At 47.6% G+C, this 17,448-nt stretch overlaps 1 protein-coding gene across 1 annotated transcript in view; it reads left to right on the forward strand.

Annotated features, from left to right (window-relative positions):
• Nucleotides 1–227: 227 nt before the first annotated feature.
• The window catches only part of LOC309415182 (E3 ubiquitin-protein ligase RNF38-like), a gene marked incomplete at its 5' end in the record, with an annotated part of 97,981 nt that continues 80,760 nt past the window's right edge, over nt 228–17,448 (forward strand). Inside the window, 2 exons of the mRNA XM_082012623.1 lie at nt 228–334; nt 10,791–11,004. Coding sequence (XP_081868749.1) covers nt 228–334; nt 10,791–11,004 — 321 coding nt within the window. The remainder of the gene's footprint in view (nt 335–10,790; nt 11,005–17,448) is intronic.

The following is a 17,448-nucleotide window of genomic DNA, read 5'->3' on the forward strand; positions in this document are numbered from 1 at the left end:
TATAGTTGTTTAACTTTATGGTGTTTTGATCTAGTCTGTTAAGTCTCCCTCTCTAATGCTAGCTTAAGTAAATAATATTGGAGTTTCAATATGGGAAACAAATCACTCGGCTGAGGGGTTTTTTGTTTACATTGGCACAGAGTGAAGATTGTTCAAGTCCCAAGAGACAACGCCTTTCTCATTCAGTCTTTGACTATACGGCGGCATCACCAACTGCATCACCACCAATGCAACCATGGGAGATGGCATCAAATAGACAGTCTCCTTTGGTTAGGTCTAACCAACATAACTTCCCTGAGGAACGCTGCAGTACACCTGCACGAAGTAGGAGGAGGTAAGTAAGTTATTTAGGTTAGGGACCAGTTTCTCATTCTCTCTATTGTCAATTCAGGGGAAGCCTATTTCAGGCAACACTGAACAGAATCACAGAATCATTAAGGTTGGAAAGGACCTTCAAGATCATCAAGTCCAACCGTTAACCCAACACCACCATGCCCCCTAAACCATGTCTCGAAGTGCCACATCCACACGTTTTTTGAACACTTCCAGTCATGGTTACTCCACCACCTCCCTGGGCAGCCTGTTCCAATGTTTGACCACCCTCTCGGTGAAGAAATTTTTCCTAATATCCAGTCTAAACCTCCCCTGGCGCAACTTGAGGCCATTTCCTCTCGTCCTATCGCTAGTTACTTGGGAGAAGAGACCAACACCCACCTCGCCACAACCTCCTTTCAGGTAGTTGTAGGGAGCGATAAGATCTCCCCTCAGCCTCCTCTACTCCAGACTGAACAACCCCAGTTCCCTCAGCCACTCCTCATAAGATATGTGCTCCAGCCCCCTCACCAGCTTCGTTGCCCTTCTCTGGACACGCTCCAGCACCTCAGCATCCTTCTTGTAGTGAGGGGCCCAAACCGGAACACAGTATTCAAGCTGCGGCCTCACCAGTGCCGAGTACAGGGGCACAATCACTTCCCTACTCCTGCTGGCCACACTATTTCTGATACAGGCCAGGACTCTGTTGGCCTTCTTGGCCATGTGGGCACACTGCTGGCTCATATTCAGCCGGCTGTCAACCAGCACCCCCAGGTCCCTTTCCGCCAGGCAGCTCTCCAGCCACTCCTCCCCAAGCCTGTAGCATTGCACGGGGTTGTTGTAACTGAACTGCAGGATCTGGCACTTGGCCTTATTAAACCTCATACAGTTGACCTCAGCCCATCAATCCAGCCTGTCCAGATCCCTCTGCAGAGCCATCCTACCCTATTTATATGATAAATACTATTATTTATATATCCTATTTATATGACAAATACTCTAATGCTTCTTTTGACTTTTTTTGGAATAAATTATAAGTGCAACAGAAAACTCTGTAATTTAAGTTATTGCATCTTCCAATAATTTGTAAGAGTAGAGAGAAATTGGAGAAGCGCATGCTTATTAGCATTTTTTTGTTATGATCTAGCTTCCTTCTCTCATTCTGTACTGGAGAAATAAGCGCTTAAAAAACAGGAAGGGGGGAATTGTGGTGAGTTGACTGTGGCTAGATGCCAGGTGCCCACCAAGCTGCTCTGTCACTCCACCTCCTCAATAGGACAGGGGGAGAAAAATATGACTAAAAGTTCATGGGTCAAGATGAGGACAAGGAGATCACTCAGCAATTACAGTCACAGGCAAAACAAACTCAACTTGCAGAAATTAATTTAATTTGTTGCCAATTAAAGAGAGTAGGATAATAAGAAATAAGAACAAATCTGAAAATACCCTCCCCCCACTCCTCCCTTCTTCCCAGGCTCAACTTCCCTCCCAACTCTTCTACCTCCTCCCCCTGAGCGGCACAGGGGTATGGGGAATGGGGGTTGCGGTCAGTTCATAACGCTTCATGTCTGCTACTCCTTCCTCCTCATGCTCTTCCCTTGCTCCAGCAATGGGGCCCCTCCTATGGGAAACAGTCCTTCATGAACTTCTCCAATGTGGGTCCTTCCCACGGGCTTCAGTTCTTCAGGAACTGCTCCAGCATGGGTCCTCTCCACAGGGTCACAGGTCCTGCCAGGAGCCTGCTCCTGTGTGGGCTCTCTATGGGCTGCAATTTCCTTCAGGGCAAATCCACCTGCTCCGTTGTGGGGTCCTCCACTGGCTGCAGGGTGGATATCTGCTCCACTGTGGACCTCCATGGGCTGCAGGGGGACAACCTGCATCACCATGGTCTTCACCACGGGCTGCAGGGGAATCTTTGCTCTGGTGCCTGGAGCACTTCCTCCCCCTCCTTCTTTACCGACCTTGGTGTCTGCATAGTTGTTTCTCCTACATTTTCTCACTCCTCTCTCTCCTGGCTGTTGCTGCGCAGGGTTTTTTACCCTTTCTTAAATATGTTATCACAGAGGCGCTACCAACATTGCTGATTGATTGGCAATTGATGTCTGCTTCCATCTGACTCACTTTAACTCAGCTGGACACATCACCTTTATTAGACTGCAAATGATTTTGGGTGCCAGGGACTGTGGCTTACTGGTTTTGTACAACATCTAGGACAGTGTTTGGAAGAAAAAATCATAGAATCATGCAATACCAGGTTGGAAGGGACCTCAAGGACCATCTGGTCCAAACTTTCTTGGCAAAAGCATGGTCTAGACAAGATGGCCCAGCACCCTATCCAGCCAAATGGTAAAAGTGTCCAATGTTGGGGAATCCACCGCTTCCCTGGGGAGATTATTCCAATGGCTGATTGTTCTCATTGTGAAAATTTTCCTCTTGTGTCCAGCTGGAATGTGTCCAGCTGGAATGTCCCCAGGAGTAACTTGCACCCATTACTCCTCATCTTTTCCATGTGACTCCTGGTAAAAAGGGAGTCTCCATCTCCTTTGTAGCCACCCTTTAAATACTGGAACATGGTGATAAAGTCTTCCCTAAGCCTTCTTTTCTCAAGGCTGAACAAACCCAGTTCTCTCAGCCTTTCCTCATATGGCAGGCTTCCCACACCTTTGATCATCTTTGTGGCCCTTCTCTGGATGCTCTTCAGCCCATCCACATCTTTTTTGCATAGCGGGGACCAAAACTGAACACAGTATTCCAGGTATGGACTAACAAGCTCTGAGTAGAGTGGGATAATGACTTCTTTATCTCTGCTGGTGATGCCCTTGTTGATGCAACCCAGCATCCTGTTGGCTTTCTTTGTCGCAGCAGCACACTGCTCACTCATATTAAGCTTGTTGTCCACCAGGATCCCCAGGTCCCTTTCCACAGAGCTGCTCTCCAGCTGGGTAGATCCCAGCCTGTGCTGCACTCCTGAATTATGTTTTCCCAGGTGCAAGACCTTACACTTATCTTTGTTGAACTTCATAAGGTTCTTGTTAGCGCACTCTTCCAGCCAGTTTTCCTGCAGAGTGGCTCTCCCTTCCGAAGTGTCCGCTTCCCCACCTAGTTTGGCATCATCAGCAAACTTCATCAGGGTACACTTGATCCCATCATCCAGATCACTTATGGAGATATTAAACAGCATTGGGCCCAATATCGATCCCTGGGGGACCCCACTTGTGACAGGTTGCCAGTTTGAAAAGGAGCTATTTACCACCACCTGCTGGGTGTGGCCTGTCAGTCAGTTCCCCACTCACTGCACAGACCACTTGTCTAGACCGTAACGCATCAGTTTCTCTAGGAGGAGGCTGTGGGAAACCATATTGAAAGTCTTGGAGGAATCCAGGTAAACAATGTCCACTGCTCACCCCACATCAACTGAGCAGGTTACTTGATTATAGAAGGCAATCAGGTTTGTCAAGCACAATTTTCCCTTGGTGAATCCATGCTGGCTTTTCTCAGTCACATGCTTCATTTGACTTGTGATAGCCCCCAGGAGGATTTGTTCCCTAACTTTCCCAGGGACTGAAGTAAAATTGATGGGCTTATAATTTTCTGGATCCTCCCTTAAGCCCTTCTTGTAGCTGGTGGTGACGTAAGCCTTCTTCCAGTCTTCTGGGACATTCCTCAATCTCCATGACTTCTCAAAGATTATGGAGAGTGGCCTCACAACGTCATCCAGCTCTCTTAACGCCCTTGGGTGGATATTGTCAGGGCCCATCGATTTGTAGGGGTCAAGCTCCTTTAACCGTTCACATGCTAACTCTTCCTTCACTGACGGTGGGTCTATGTTTGCATCAACCTGGATTTTTGTTCCCAAGGCCTGGGAACAAAGTTGAAGTGCAACTTCAGTATAGATATTTAATAATGTAGATGCAGTTCTGACTACTCTTCCTGAGTCGTTCACAATAAATTAGAAATTTAGAAAGCTTTTAGAACTGTGTATCTGGATACTCTGAGTTTTGCTAAATTATTTTTTTTAATAGTTCTACATAGTAAAAGAATTTTTTGCTTCCAGTTTTGCTGCTTTCAGAGAATTTTGTTCTGCCCAACTGCAGGAAAAAACCCACCCCAGAAGCAATGCCAAAACCCCAATCCTACACCCTTCTACTTCTCCCTCTCCTGTTCTAGAAGTAGTCTTAAAAGAAGCTACTCTGTCTGAGTGATGATCATAATTAGGGGATTTGCTTAATTGTTCTTCCAAGCAATTAGGACTTTCATTGGTAACTCTCCTCCCCTCCTACAATTTTTGTAAACATAAGTCCTTGCATATATGTTTTATATTAAAAGCATGCGTCAGAAGCCTTTTTTTTTAGTAGGAAATAGCAGCTTTAAAGCTATGGTTAGAATATTCCAAGGAAAAAAGAATGTCTACTGCCTTAAGTACTATCTTCTCTAAGATTAGAACCACACAGAGGAAAGAAAATTGTCCTAATCCAAAACACTGAACAGGTAGATCATACTAATAATGCAGAGAGGGACAATGATACAACCTATGACTATGAGTAATCTAAGACAGACTATGATACAATCACAATAGCATCTGAACAACTGTGGTAGTATCCTTCTCCTTCTCCACCCCCTCGCCTTCAGTAGTGAAACTGGGTGCAGCTTGAGAAATGTCAGGGTTATGTAGTAAGTTGCCAGCAGGTTTCAAGGTTGTTTGATGACAGCAAAAGGAATGATGAAAGCTGAGAATCTTGTATTTTGTTCCAGGCTGTGTTGGAAAGGATGTGCTCTAGTGTTTGCAGACCCCTTCTGTTTCTTTCCTGCAGTTTGGCTCATTGAGTCTGTACCCACGGTAGCACTAAATCCCATATAACTTGAACGGTTCTACATGCAATGGATCAGGCATGTTGTGGAATCAAGCGGGGCACTGTGGGATGGTCTTTCACTTAGTTTTTTCTATTGCAAAAATGCCATGAAAGTAACTTAGTCCAAACTTTTTTTTACGGACAAGTTATTAATAGTGTGCCTCATGAGTATATTGTCAAATCCCAAATCTCTAAACTGCTTACTCAAAATAAGCATATGTGCTAGCTTCAGTTGGTTTAAATGTCAGCTACCCATTATAAAATAGCAGTATTACCACAGCTGCAACTCATTAGGAGCCTCTAAGGATAATTTTTGTGAAGCGCACAAGTAATGTAAATATGTGGAAGCCTACTGAAATTTTCATTCTTGTTTTTAGGGTTCCGAACCCTAAAACAAGGGGTTTTAGGGTTACTGAACCTTTAGTTCAACAAGTGGAAGTGCAAAGTCCTGCACCTGGGGAGCAATAACCCCATACACCAGTACATGCTGGGGGATGAATGGCTGGAAAGCAGCTCAACAGAAAAGAATCCGGGGGTCTTGGTGAACACCAAGTTGAACATGAGCCAGCAATGCACCCTTGTGGTAAAGACGACCACTAATAACTTGGGATGCATTAGGAGGAGTGTTGCCAGCAGGTTCTGGTCTGAACAGTAATGGAGTCTGACAACACGTTATAAAACAAAGTTTTATCGAGGCAGTAGGAAAGATAAGCAACAACTGCGGTGAGTTAACCTTGACTGGCCGCCAGGTGCCCACCAAGCTGCTCTATCACTCACCTCCTCAGCAGGACAGGGACAGGAGAAAATCAGATTAAAAACTCATGAGTCAAGATGAAGGCAGTTTATTAAAGAAATGCAAAGGCCATGCGCGGAAGCAAAGGAAACAAACAAGCAAATTATTCTCTATTACTGTCGTGGTTTAACCCCAGCCAGCAACCAAGCACCACACAGCCACTCACTCCCCCACGGTGGCACAGAGGAGAGAATCGGAAGAGTAAAAGTGAGAAAACTTATGGGTTGTGATAAAGACAGTTTCACAGGTAAAGCAAAAGCCGCGCACGCAGGCAAAGCAAACCAAGGAATTCATTCACTACTCCCCATCGGCAGGCAGGTGTTCAGCCATCTCCAGGGAAGCAGGTCTCCATCACACATGATGGTTACTTGGGAAGACAGACGCCATAACTCCGAACATCCCCCCCACCCCTTCCTTCTTCTTCGACCCAGCTTTATATACTGAGCATGATGTCATATGGTATGGAATATCTCTCTGGCCAACTTGGGTAAGCTGTCCTGGCTGTCCCCCCTGCCAGCTTCCTGTGCACCCCCTGCCTTCTTGCCGGCAGGCCAGCACGAAAAGCCGGAGAGTCTTTGATGGCTTAGCAACGACCCAAAACACCAGTAAGTTATCAACAGTTTTTCATTCCAAATCCAAAACATAGCCTCATACTAGCTTCTATGAAGAAAATTAACTCTATCCCAGCTGAAATGAGGACAACAACATCAGCACATGCTGTCCAGCCACTTCCTGGAAAATAGGGCTTCAGTATGAATAGCAGTTGCTTTGGAAGGGCATTGGGGTTGAAGACACAGCCTTGGTGCTCTATGAGTACTGCTCATCAGTAGCCAAAAGACTGGTGTGTTATCAATGCCTTTCTAGCTACAAATGAGGTCTGCTATGGGTAAAATGAACTCCATCCCAGCCAGACCCAATACAATGACGTGCCCATATGGTGACTCACCGTAAAACTGACAGCAAACAAAATCACAGAATCATTAAGGTTGGAAAAGACCTTTAAGATCATCAAGTCCAACCATCAGCCCAACACCACCATGCCCACTAAACCATGTCCCAAAGTGCCATGTCCACACGTTTTTTGAACACTTCCAGAGATGGTGACTCCACCACCTCCCTGGGCAGTCTGTTCCAATGTTTGACCACTCTCTCAGTTGTCAGAAATTTTTCCTAATATCTAGTCTAAACATCCCCTGGCGCAATTTGAGGCCATTTCCTCTCATTCTGTCGCTAGTTACTTGGGAGAAGAGACCAACACTCACCTCGCCACAATAGCATTTCAGGTACTTGTAGAGAGCGATGAGGACTCCCCTCAGCCTCCTCTTCTCCAGACTAAACAACCCCAGTTCCCTCAGCCGCTCCCCATAAGACTTGTTCTCCAGACCCCTCACCAGCTTCGTTGCCCTTCTCTGGACATGGTCTAGCAACTCAATGTCCCTCCTGTAGTGAGGGGCCCAAAACGGAACACAGTATTCGAGGTGCAGCCTCACCAGTGCCGAGCACAGGGGCACAATCACTTCCCTACTGTTGCTGGCCACACTGTTTCTGATACAGGCCAGGATGCTGTTGGCCTTCTTGGCCATGTGGGCACACTGCTGGCTCCTATTCAGCTGGTTGTCAACCAGCACCCCCAGGTCCTTTTCCGCCGGGCAGCTTTCCAGCCACGCTTCCCCAAGTCTGTAGCATTGCATGGGGTTGTTGTGACCGAAGCGCAGGACCCTGCACTTGGCCTTATTAAACCTCATACAGTTGACCTCTGCCCATCGATCCAGCCTGTCCAGATCCCTCTGCAGAGCCCTCCTACCCTCCAGCAGATCAACACTCCCACCCAACTTGGTGTCATCTGCAAAATTACTGAGGGAGCACTCAATCCCCTCATCTAGATCATCAATAAAAATATTAAACAAGACCATCCCCAGTACTGAGCCCTGGGGAACACCACATGTGAACTGCTGCCAACTGGATTTAACTCCATTCACCACAGCTCTCTGGGATCAGCCATCCAGCCAGTTTTTTACCCAGCGAAGACAGAACCTGTCTAAGCCATGAGCCACCAATTTCTCCAAGAGAATGCTGTGGGAGACGGTGTCAAAGGCTTTACTCAAGTCCAGGTGGACAACATCCACAGCCTTTCCCTCATCCACTAAGCAGGTCACCTGGTCATAGAAGGAGATCAGGTTGGTCAAGCAGGACCTGCCTTTCAGGAACCCATGCTGGCTGCGCCTGATCACGTGGTTGCCCTGTTCATGCTGCATGATTGTGCTCGAGATGATCTGCTCCATACTCTTCCCTGGCACCAAGGTCAGGCTGACAGGCCTGTAGTTCCCAGGATCCTCCTCCTGGCCCTTCCTGTAGATGGGTGTCACATTGGCAAGCCTCCAGTCGTCTGGGACCTCCCCTGTTAACCAGGACTGCTGATAAATGATGGAGAGTGGCTTGGCAAGCTCCTCCGCCAGCTCCCTCAGCACTTTTGGCTGGATCCCATCCAACCCCATAGACTTGTGAGTGCCCAGGTGTCATAGCATGTCATTAGCTGCTTTCTCCTGAATTATGGGGAGTTTATTCTGCTCTCCATCCCTCTCTTCCAGCTCAGGGGGCTGAATACTCTGAGGATTACTGGTCTGACTATTAAAGACTGAGGCAAAGGCGGTATTAAGTACCTCAGCCTTTTCCTCATCCTTGGAGACAATGACCCTCCCTGCATCCAGTAAAGGATGGAGATTCTCCTTGGCTCTCTTTTTGTTGTTAATACATTTGTCAAAACATTTTTTGTTGTCCCTTATGGCAGTGGCTAGATTGAGTTCTAGCTGGGCTTTTGCCTTTCTAATTTTCTCTTTGCATGACCTAACGAGGTCCCTGTACTCTTCTTGAGTGCCTTCCCCTTCTTCCAGAGTTGGTAAACTCTCCTCTTTTCCCTGAGTCCCAGCAAAATCTACCTGTTCAGTCAGGCCGGTCGCCTTCCCCACTAGCTCGTCTTACGGCACATGGGGACTCCCTGCCCCTGCGCCTTTAAGTCTTGCTTCTTGAAGAATGTCCAGCCTTCCTGGACGCCTTTGCCCTTCAGGACTGTCTCCCAAGGGACTCTCTCAACCGTTGTCCTGAACAGGCCCAAGTCTGCTCTCCGGAAGTCCATGGCAGTGGTTTTGCTGACCCTCCTCCTTACTTCACCAAGAATTGAGAATTCTATCATGTCATGGTCACTAAGCCCAAGATGGCCTCCGACCACCACATCTCCCACCAGTCCTTCTCTGTCTGTAAACAGCAGGTCAAGCAAGGCACCTCCCCTGGTAGGCTCACTTACCAGCTGTATCAGGAATTTATCTTCCACACACCTCCTAGACTCTTTTCTCTCTGCTGTGTTGTATTTCCAGCAGATGTCCGGTAAGTTGAAGTTCCCCCACAAGAACAAGGGTAGCGATTGTGTGACTTCTGCCAGTCGCTTGTAGAATGCTTCGTCTGCCTCTTTGTCCTGGCTGGGTGGTCTATAACAGACACCCAGCAGGATAACTGCTTTGTTGGCCTTTCCCCTCATCCTTACCCATAAGCACTCGACCTTGTCATCTCAATCGTTGCGCTCTATACACTCAAAGCACTCCCTAACATACAGAGCCACCTCACTGCCTCTCCTTCCTTGCCTATCCCTTCTGACACAGGAAGGGATGATTCATGAAATCATGATGAAATTATGAAAACAAATTATTATAAGTGATACCATGGCTCTGGTGGACTGCTAGGAATATTTGGTGTCCGGGTAATTTGGGAGAAACAGCCAATCGTGCAAATGCCTTCTGAAGTGGTGTGAGATCATGCCATCTCTTGGCTCCACCAATGGTAGTTTTATTTGAGAGATTCAAACTTTGCATGGACTGTGGGCACAACCCTGCCTACGCTTCCAAGGTCAAGGCTAAGGTATCAGGGGACAGGATGTTGGCTGTCTGTCTGGGCCTACAATAATGGTCAAGTGGCCAGGTGTCACAGGTTGACAGAGGTATCCTTCCCCTCTACTTAGCACTGGGGAGGCCACATCTGGAGTACCATGTCCAGTTCTGAGCTCCACAGTACAAGAGAGAAATGGACATACTGGAAAGAGTTCAAAGAAGGGCCACAGGGATAGTTTTAAGGGATTGAAGCATCTCTCCTATGAGGAAAAGCTGAGAGAGCTGGAACTGTTTAGCCTGGAGAAGAGAAGGCTCAGGGGGCATCTCATCAATGTATAGAAATATCTGAAGGGAGGCTGCAAAGAGGACGGAGACAGGCTCTTTGCAGTGGTGCCCAGTGACAGGACAAGAGCCAATGAGCACAAAGTGAAACACAGGAGGTTCCATCTGAATGTCAGGAAACACTCTTTTACTGTGAGGGTGAGTGAGCACTGGAACAGGTTGCCTAGAGAGATTGTGGAGTCTCCCTCCTCGGAGATATTAAAAAGCTATCTGGACATGGTCCTGGGCACCCTGCTCTAGGTGTCCCTGCTTGAGCAGGGGGGGTTGACTAGATGACCTCCAGAGGATCCTTTCAACCTCAACCATTCTGTGATTCTGTGAATCAAGTGCTCAAATGTCTTTTTAACAAGTTTTGTGAAAGTAATATTTCTATAAAAATGCTGCTTCTAGTTTCCTCTCTTGTATTAAGCTATGTTCAAACACTCATGCTGAAATAAGTGTCTATGCCAGGGCTTTCAGAAAGTTTCTCAGTGAGAGATTGTATGACAAGCTAATGTACCTGGCCTAGCAAAATTTTCCAGTGTACAAATATCCTTCTTACTGAGTTCTTTCTGCTTCTAAGTGCCACAAACCTTTCTTAATGTGATCTTTCATCTGTTTCTTTATGTGTTTTAGTCCTCCTGTTTGCTGTCAGAGAGCAAGAAGGGATCGCCTGTCTCGACACAATTCTGTTAGCCAAGATGAAAACTATCACCATCTCTCCTATGGACAGCAGCAAGCAATAGAAGAGCCCCAAGCCTTTAACCCTCCAAACATATCCCATCGTATGTTGCACCCAGCTGCTCACCTGCCACAGCAGAACTCAGTGATGGTTGACATTCATGATCAAGTAAGAGTGTGTTGAGGACATGGATGCAAATGTCTTAAACTCTGTGCATTCCTCTCCGAAGAGAGCAAATGAGTGAACTCTCCTTGACAAATTAGTTGGCAATGGAGGTCACATAACATTAACTCCTATTAGTCCTCTTGTAGAGCGTTTTTTTTCTTTTTTTCTTCTGACTAGTATCAGTATACAGAGAGCTGCAGCATTCAGTGAAAACATTGATACATGTGTTACTTAAGAAAAAAATAAAAATCTAGACTCTAATAGAGAAGAGTGAAAGTCAACACTCTGACAGTGCGTGTTGGCACAGTTCTGAAGATCTCTGCATGCTACCTTTGAAATGTGACTTTTCTGCTTCTGAAGTTAATTTAGTTTAAGATGTGCTATGGTAATAATGCATTTTATTCACTGCATATCGAGTACCTCTCCTTAGCTTAAAGTGCTTTAGAATCAGAGAATCATAGAATCCTTGGGTTGGAAGGGACCTTTTAATTTTAATTGAGTGCAACTACCCTGCAATGAGCAGAGACATCTTCAACTAGAGCAGGTTACTCAGAGCCCTGTTGTCTTAGGGTGGTTTCGAGGATTCCCGAGAAGGGTAGATACATATACACGGACTACAAGGGGAAAAAGCAGTAAGCGTTTTATTAACTATAAACATGCGTTACACTAAGGGTATCTTGCAAAGCAATTGTCTTACCGACCCGAGGACTGTGAGGAAGATGGCCCATCTGTACATTCTTGTGTCGTCCTGCGCTGCGCTCTCAGCCCAGCAGTCGGTAGGTGCCAGCTTTACGTGGGCGTCCCCATGGAGGCAACGGTGGCCTCGCCGTACACCGGTCCTCTGCTCTTCGGGAAATCCCAGTATTTATACATTTGCAGAGAAGCGGGTTTCGACACACGTGACTAGCGAGTGCCGAAACACGCCTCTGTTGCTGACTCTCAGCATAGGGAGCCTATGGCACATGCGCCCGCTGGTCAGGCGCGCTGCACACACCATAGCCATCTCGTCTATTGGTTTGTAGGCTTTGTACACACGACATATTATCAATCACGCTTAAGCCAATAGCAAGATGTTGCAAGGATTCCTCCCTCCACATCCTCCTCTAGTATTGTTCAACTTATCTCTGTGGGAAACCATCTGGTTTCTCTCACCCAACCGGTTATCTACTTCTCACCCAGCTGCGGTTTTCTCACTGTGCTAACTGCGGTGTTCTCACAGACCGAAAGTCCATCTTTTAACCCCTCTGCTGCGGTTTTCTTGGCTATCTACTTCTTACCCAGTGTCCAACTACAGACCAAAATTCCATCTTTTAACCCCTCTGTATACACCCGTCCAACCTGACATTAAATGTTTCCAGGGATGGGGCTTCTAACACCTCTCTGGGCAACACATTCCAGTGTTTCACCACCCTCATTGTGAAAAATTCCTGCCTTAGATCAAGTCTAAATCTACCCTCTTTTAGTTTAAAACCATTACCACTTCTCCTATCGCTACAGGCCCTGCTAAAAAGTCTGTCCCCATCTTTCTTATAAGCCCCCTTTAAGTACTGGAAGGCGGGAATAAGGTCCCCCCAGAGCCTTCTCTTCTCCAGGCTGAACAACCCCAACTCTCTCAGCCTGTCCTCATAGGAGAGGTGTTCCATCCCTCTGATCATTTTTGCGGCCCTCCTCTGGACCCTCTCCAACAGGTCCAGGTCTTCCCTGTGCTGAGGGCTCCAGAGCTGGACGCAGGACTCCAGGTGGGGTCTCACCAGAGTGGAGTAGAGGGGCAGAATCACCTCCCTCGACCTGCTGGCCACGCTTCTTTGGATGCAGCCCAGGACACAGCTGGCCTTCTGGGCTGCAGAGCGCACATTGCCAGCTCATGTGCAGCTTTTCATCCACCAGTAGCCCCAAGTCCTTCTCAGCAGGGCTGCTCTCAATCCCTTCATCCCCTAGCCTGTACTGATGCTGGGGATTGCTTCAACCCACATGCAGGACCTTGCACTTGGCCTTGTTGAACCTCATGAGGTTCACACAGGCCTCTTCCTCAAGCTTGTCTACTTCCCTCTGGATGGCATCCCATCCCTCAGACGTGTCAATCGCACCACTCAGCTTGGTGTCGTCTGCAAACTTGCTGAGGGCGCACTCAATCCCACTGTATATGTCACTGATGAAGATATTAAACAGTACTGGTTGCAGTGCGGACCCCTGAGGGACACCACTCGTCTCCGAACTCCATCTGGACATTGAGCCATTGACAACTATCCTCTAGATGCAACCATCCAACCAATTCCTCATCCACCCAACAGTCCACCCATCAAATCCATATCTCTCCAATTTAGAGAGAAGGATGTTGTGGGGGACCGTGTCAAAGGCCTTACAGAAGTCCAGATAGACAACATCGGTAGCTCTTCCTCTGTCCACTGCTGTGTTCACTCCATCATAGAAGGCAGGACTTGCCCTTGGTGAAGCCATGCTGGCTGTCTCAAATCACCTCCCTGTCCTCCATGTGCCTTAGCATAGCTTCTAGGAGGATCTGTTCCATGATCTTCCCAGGCACAGGGGTGAGGCTGACAGGTCAGTTATTCCCAGGGTCCTCCTTGCTACCCTTTTTCCAAATGGGTGCAATGTTTCCCTTTTTCCAGTCTCCAGGGGCTTCACCTGACTGCCAGGACTTTTCAAATATCATGGAGAGTGGCCTGGCAACTACATCAGCCAATTCCCTCAGGGCTCTGGGATGCATCTCGTCAGGTCCCATAGACTTGTGTATGTTGTATGAACATGAGTTCCTCAGGTGATCTCGAACCTGATCTTCTCTTACAGTGGGAGGGTCTTTGCTCCTCCAGTCCCCATCTTGCAGGCCATCCCCTTGAGAGGTGTGGGAAGAGAGACTGCCAGTGAAGACTGAGGCCAAGAAGTCATTGAGTACCTCAGCCTTCTCCTCGTCCATTGTTACCAGTCTGCCAGTCTTGCTCATCAAGGGGAGTTAGCCTTCTTTGACCTTCCTTTTCTGGCTGACATACCTGTAGAATCTATTATTATTATTGTTTTCATCCCTTGCTAAGTTCAGCTCCAGCTGCACCTTGGCCTTCCTGACCCCATCCCTACACAACCAGGCAGCGTCCCTGTACTCTTCCCAGGATACCTGTCCCTGCACATCAGGGAGTGCAGGAGAGAGATAGACTACTGGAACCGCACCCTACCTTCCCTGGGACAGGCCCAACAGGCAGACAGGACACATGGTACAGAGGATTCTCTATACTCTCTCCACCTGGCTGAACTCAGTGACTTAAGGGATAGGGGGCAATGGCAACAAGTTCCTGCCCAGTGCAGCCGGTGCGTCTCCTCTGTGAATACCCCACCTTCCCAGGTACCCTGGCATAATAGGTACAAGGCTCTGCAAGTGGAACCGAACAATAACAAGGACGATGGTTCATCTAGCTTGGAGGTGTTGCTGAGGTTAACTCAGCCTATGCCCTGCATCAAAACTGCTTCCATAAAGAGAAAAAGATGAGTTATTGTCATAGGAGGCTCCCTTCTGAAGGGAACAGAAGGCCCAATATACAGACTGGACCCACTTCTTAGAGACATCTGCTGCTTCCCTGGGGCCAGGGTTAAAGATGTGAAGAGAAAGCTTCCTGCCCTGGTATGGCCCTCGGATTATTAACCATTATTTATTTTTCAAGTAGGCAGCAATGAAGTTGCAATAAGAAGTCCAAGGGCAATCAAGAGACACTTCAGGGCCTTGGGACAACTGGTTAAGGGATCAGGAGCACAAGTAGTGTTCTCCTCTATCCTTCCAGTGGCAGGGAATGATGAGGGAAGAAACAGGAAGAGCCAGCAGATCAATACCTGGCTCTGAGCCTGCTGTCATTGGCAGAGTTTTGGGTTTTTTGATCATGGGCCAGTCTATACAACACCAGGCCTGCTGGGGTACACCTGTCTCAAAGGGGGAAAAGGACCTTTGCACAAGAGTTAGCGGGGCTCATTGAACATAGATATTTGAAGGGGGAAAGGGATAAAACCAAGCTCTCGAGAGATAAGCCTGGGGGTGGCACACCAATGTTTGAGGGACAGTGTGCTAGTGAGGTGTATTGAGTCTGGCTGAGATGGAGTTAATTTTCCCTATAGCAACCCTCATACTGCTGTGCTTTTTATTGGTAGCTAGAAAGGTGTTGATAACACACCTGTGTTTTTCCTACTGATGAGCAGTGCTCGCACAGCACCAAGGCTGTCTCTCCAACATTTCCCCCCACCAGTAGTCTGGGAGTGGGCAAGATCTTGGGAGGGGACACAGCCAGGACAGCTGACCCAAACTGGCCAAAGGGATATTCCATACCATATGACGTCATCTCAGCAATAAAAGCTAAGAGAAAGGAGGAGGCAGGGGGGCATTAGTTTTTTTTACGTCTTCCAGAGCAACCACTACGCGTACTGAAGCCCTGCTTCCCAGGAAGTTTCTGAACATCACCTACTGATGGGAAGTAGAGAATAAACCTTTTGTTTTCCTTTGATGCTGCATGCGGCCTTTGCTTTTCCTTTATTAAGCTGCCTTTATCTTGACTCATGTGGGGTTTTTTTCCATCTTAATTTCTCCCACCTCCCATCATGCTGAGGAGGGGAGTGATAGCATGGCTTAGTGGCACCTGGCATCCATCCAAGGTCAACACACCACACGAGGTCCTTCAGTCTGCCATCTCAGTGGAGGTAGGGGATGGAGATCCACATGGCAGCAAAGACACAAGGTTTCTTGATGTGTTAGAAACCACGGAAGCATCTGAAAACAGTCACATAGGAATTAGGGTCTCTCCCCAAAAAAAGGTGAAAGGATCAAGAGCTCAGCTGAAGTGCATCTACACTAATACACGCAGCATGGGCAACAAACAGGAGGAGTTGGAAGCCATTTTCAGCTGGAAAACTATGACATAGCTGCAATCATGGAAACATGGTGGGATGACTCACACAACTGGAGTGCTACAATGGATGGCTATAAACTCTTTGGAAGGGATAGGCTAGGAAGAGGAGGCAGTGGGGTAGCCCTGTATGTTAGGGAGTGTTTTGACTGTCTAGAGTTTGACAATGGTGATGAAAGGGTCGAGTGTTTATGGGTAAGAATCAGGGGAAAGGCCAACAAGGCAGATATCATGGCAGGAGTCTATTATAGACCACCCAACCAGGATGAAGAGGCAGATGAAATATTCTATAAGCAGCTGGGAGAAGTCTCACAATCACTAGCCCTTGTTCTCATGGGGGAGTTCAACTTACCAGATGTCTGCTGGATATACAGTGGAGAGGAAACAGTCTAGGAGGTTCCTGGAGTGTGTGGAAAAAAACTTCCTGACACAGCTGGTGAGTGAGTCAACTAGGGAAGGTGCCCTGCTGGACCTGTTGTTTGCGAACAGAGGAGGACTTGTGGGTGATGTGATGGTTGGAGGCAGTCTTGGGCATAGCAATCATAGAGTTTTTGATTCTCAGAGAAGTAAGGGGGGGAGTTAGCAGAACTGCTACCTTGGACTTCTGGAGGGCAGACTTTGGCCTCTTTAGGGGCCTGGTTGACAGAGTCCCTTGGGAAGCAGTCCTGAAGGGCAAAGGAGTCCAGGAAGGCTAGAGGTTCTTCAAGAAGAAATCTTAGAGGTGCAAGAGCAGGTCATCCCTATATGCCGAAAGACGAGCCAGCGGGGAAGAAGACCGGCCTGGCTGAACAGAGAACTTTGTCTGGAACTCAGGAAAAAAAGAGTTTATAACCTTTGGGAGAAGGGGCAGGCGACTCAGGAGGAATACAAGGATGTCATGAGGTTATGCAGGGAGAAAATTAGAAGGGCCAAAGTCCAACTAGAACTTAATCTGGCTACTGCCATAAAAGACAAAAAAAAGTGTTTCTATAAATACATTAGCAACAAAAGGAGGGCTAAGGAGAATCTCCATCATTTATTGGATGCAGGGGGAAGCATAGCGATAAAGGCTGAGGAAAAGGCTGAGGTACTTAATGCTGCCTTTGCCTCAGTCTTTAATAGTCAGATCAGTTATCCTCAGGGTATTCAGCCCCCTGAGCTGGAAGACCAGGATGAGGAGCAGAATGAAGCCTCCAGAATACAAGGGGAAATGGTTAGTGACCTGCCACACCACTTAGACACACACAAGTCTATGGATCCACCTAAGGTTACTGAGGGGGCTGGTGGAAGTGCCCACCAAGCCACTTTTCAATATTTATCATCAGTCCTGGCTAAGTGAGGAGGTCTGAGATGACTGGAGGTTAGCAAATGTGATGCCCATCTACAGGAAGGGCTGGAAGGAGGATCCCAGGAGCTACAGGCCTGTCAGTCTGACCTCTGTACTGGGGAAGATTATGGAGCAGATCATCTTGAGCGCCATCATGCAGCATGAACAGGGCAACCACGTGATCAGGCCCAGTCAGCATGGGTTTATGAAAGGCAGGTCCTGCTTGACTAACCTGATCTCCTTCTA

This window comes from Phaethon aethereus (genome assembly GCF_964289735.1).
Source record: "Phaethon aethereus genome assembly, chromosome: W".
Classification (NCBI taxonomy): Eukaryota; Metazoa; Chordata; class Aves; order Phaethontiformes; family Phaethontidae; genus Phaethon; species Phaethon aethereus.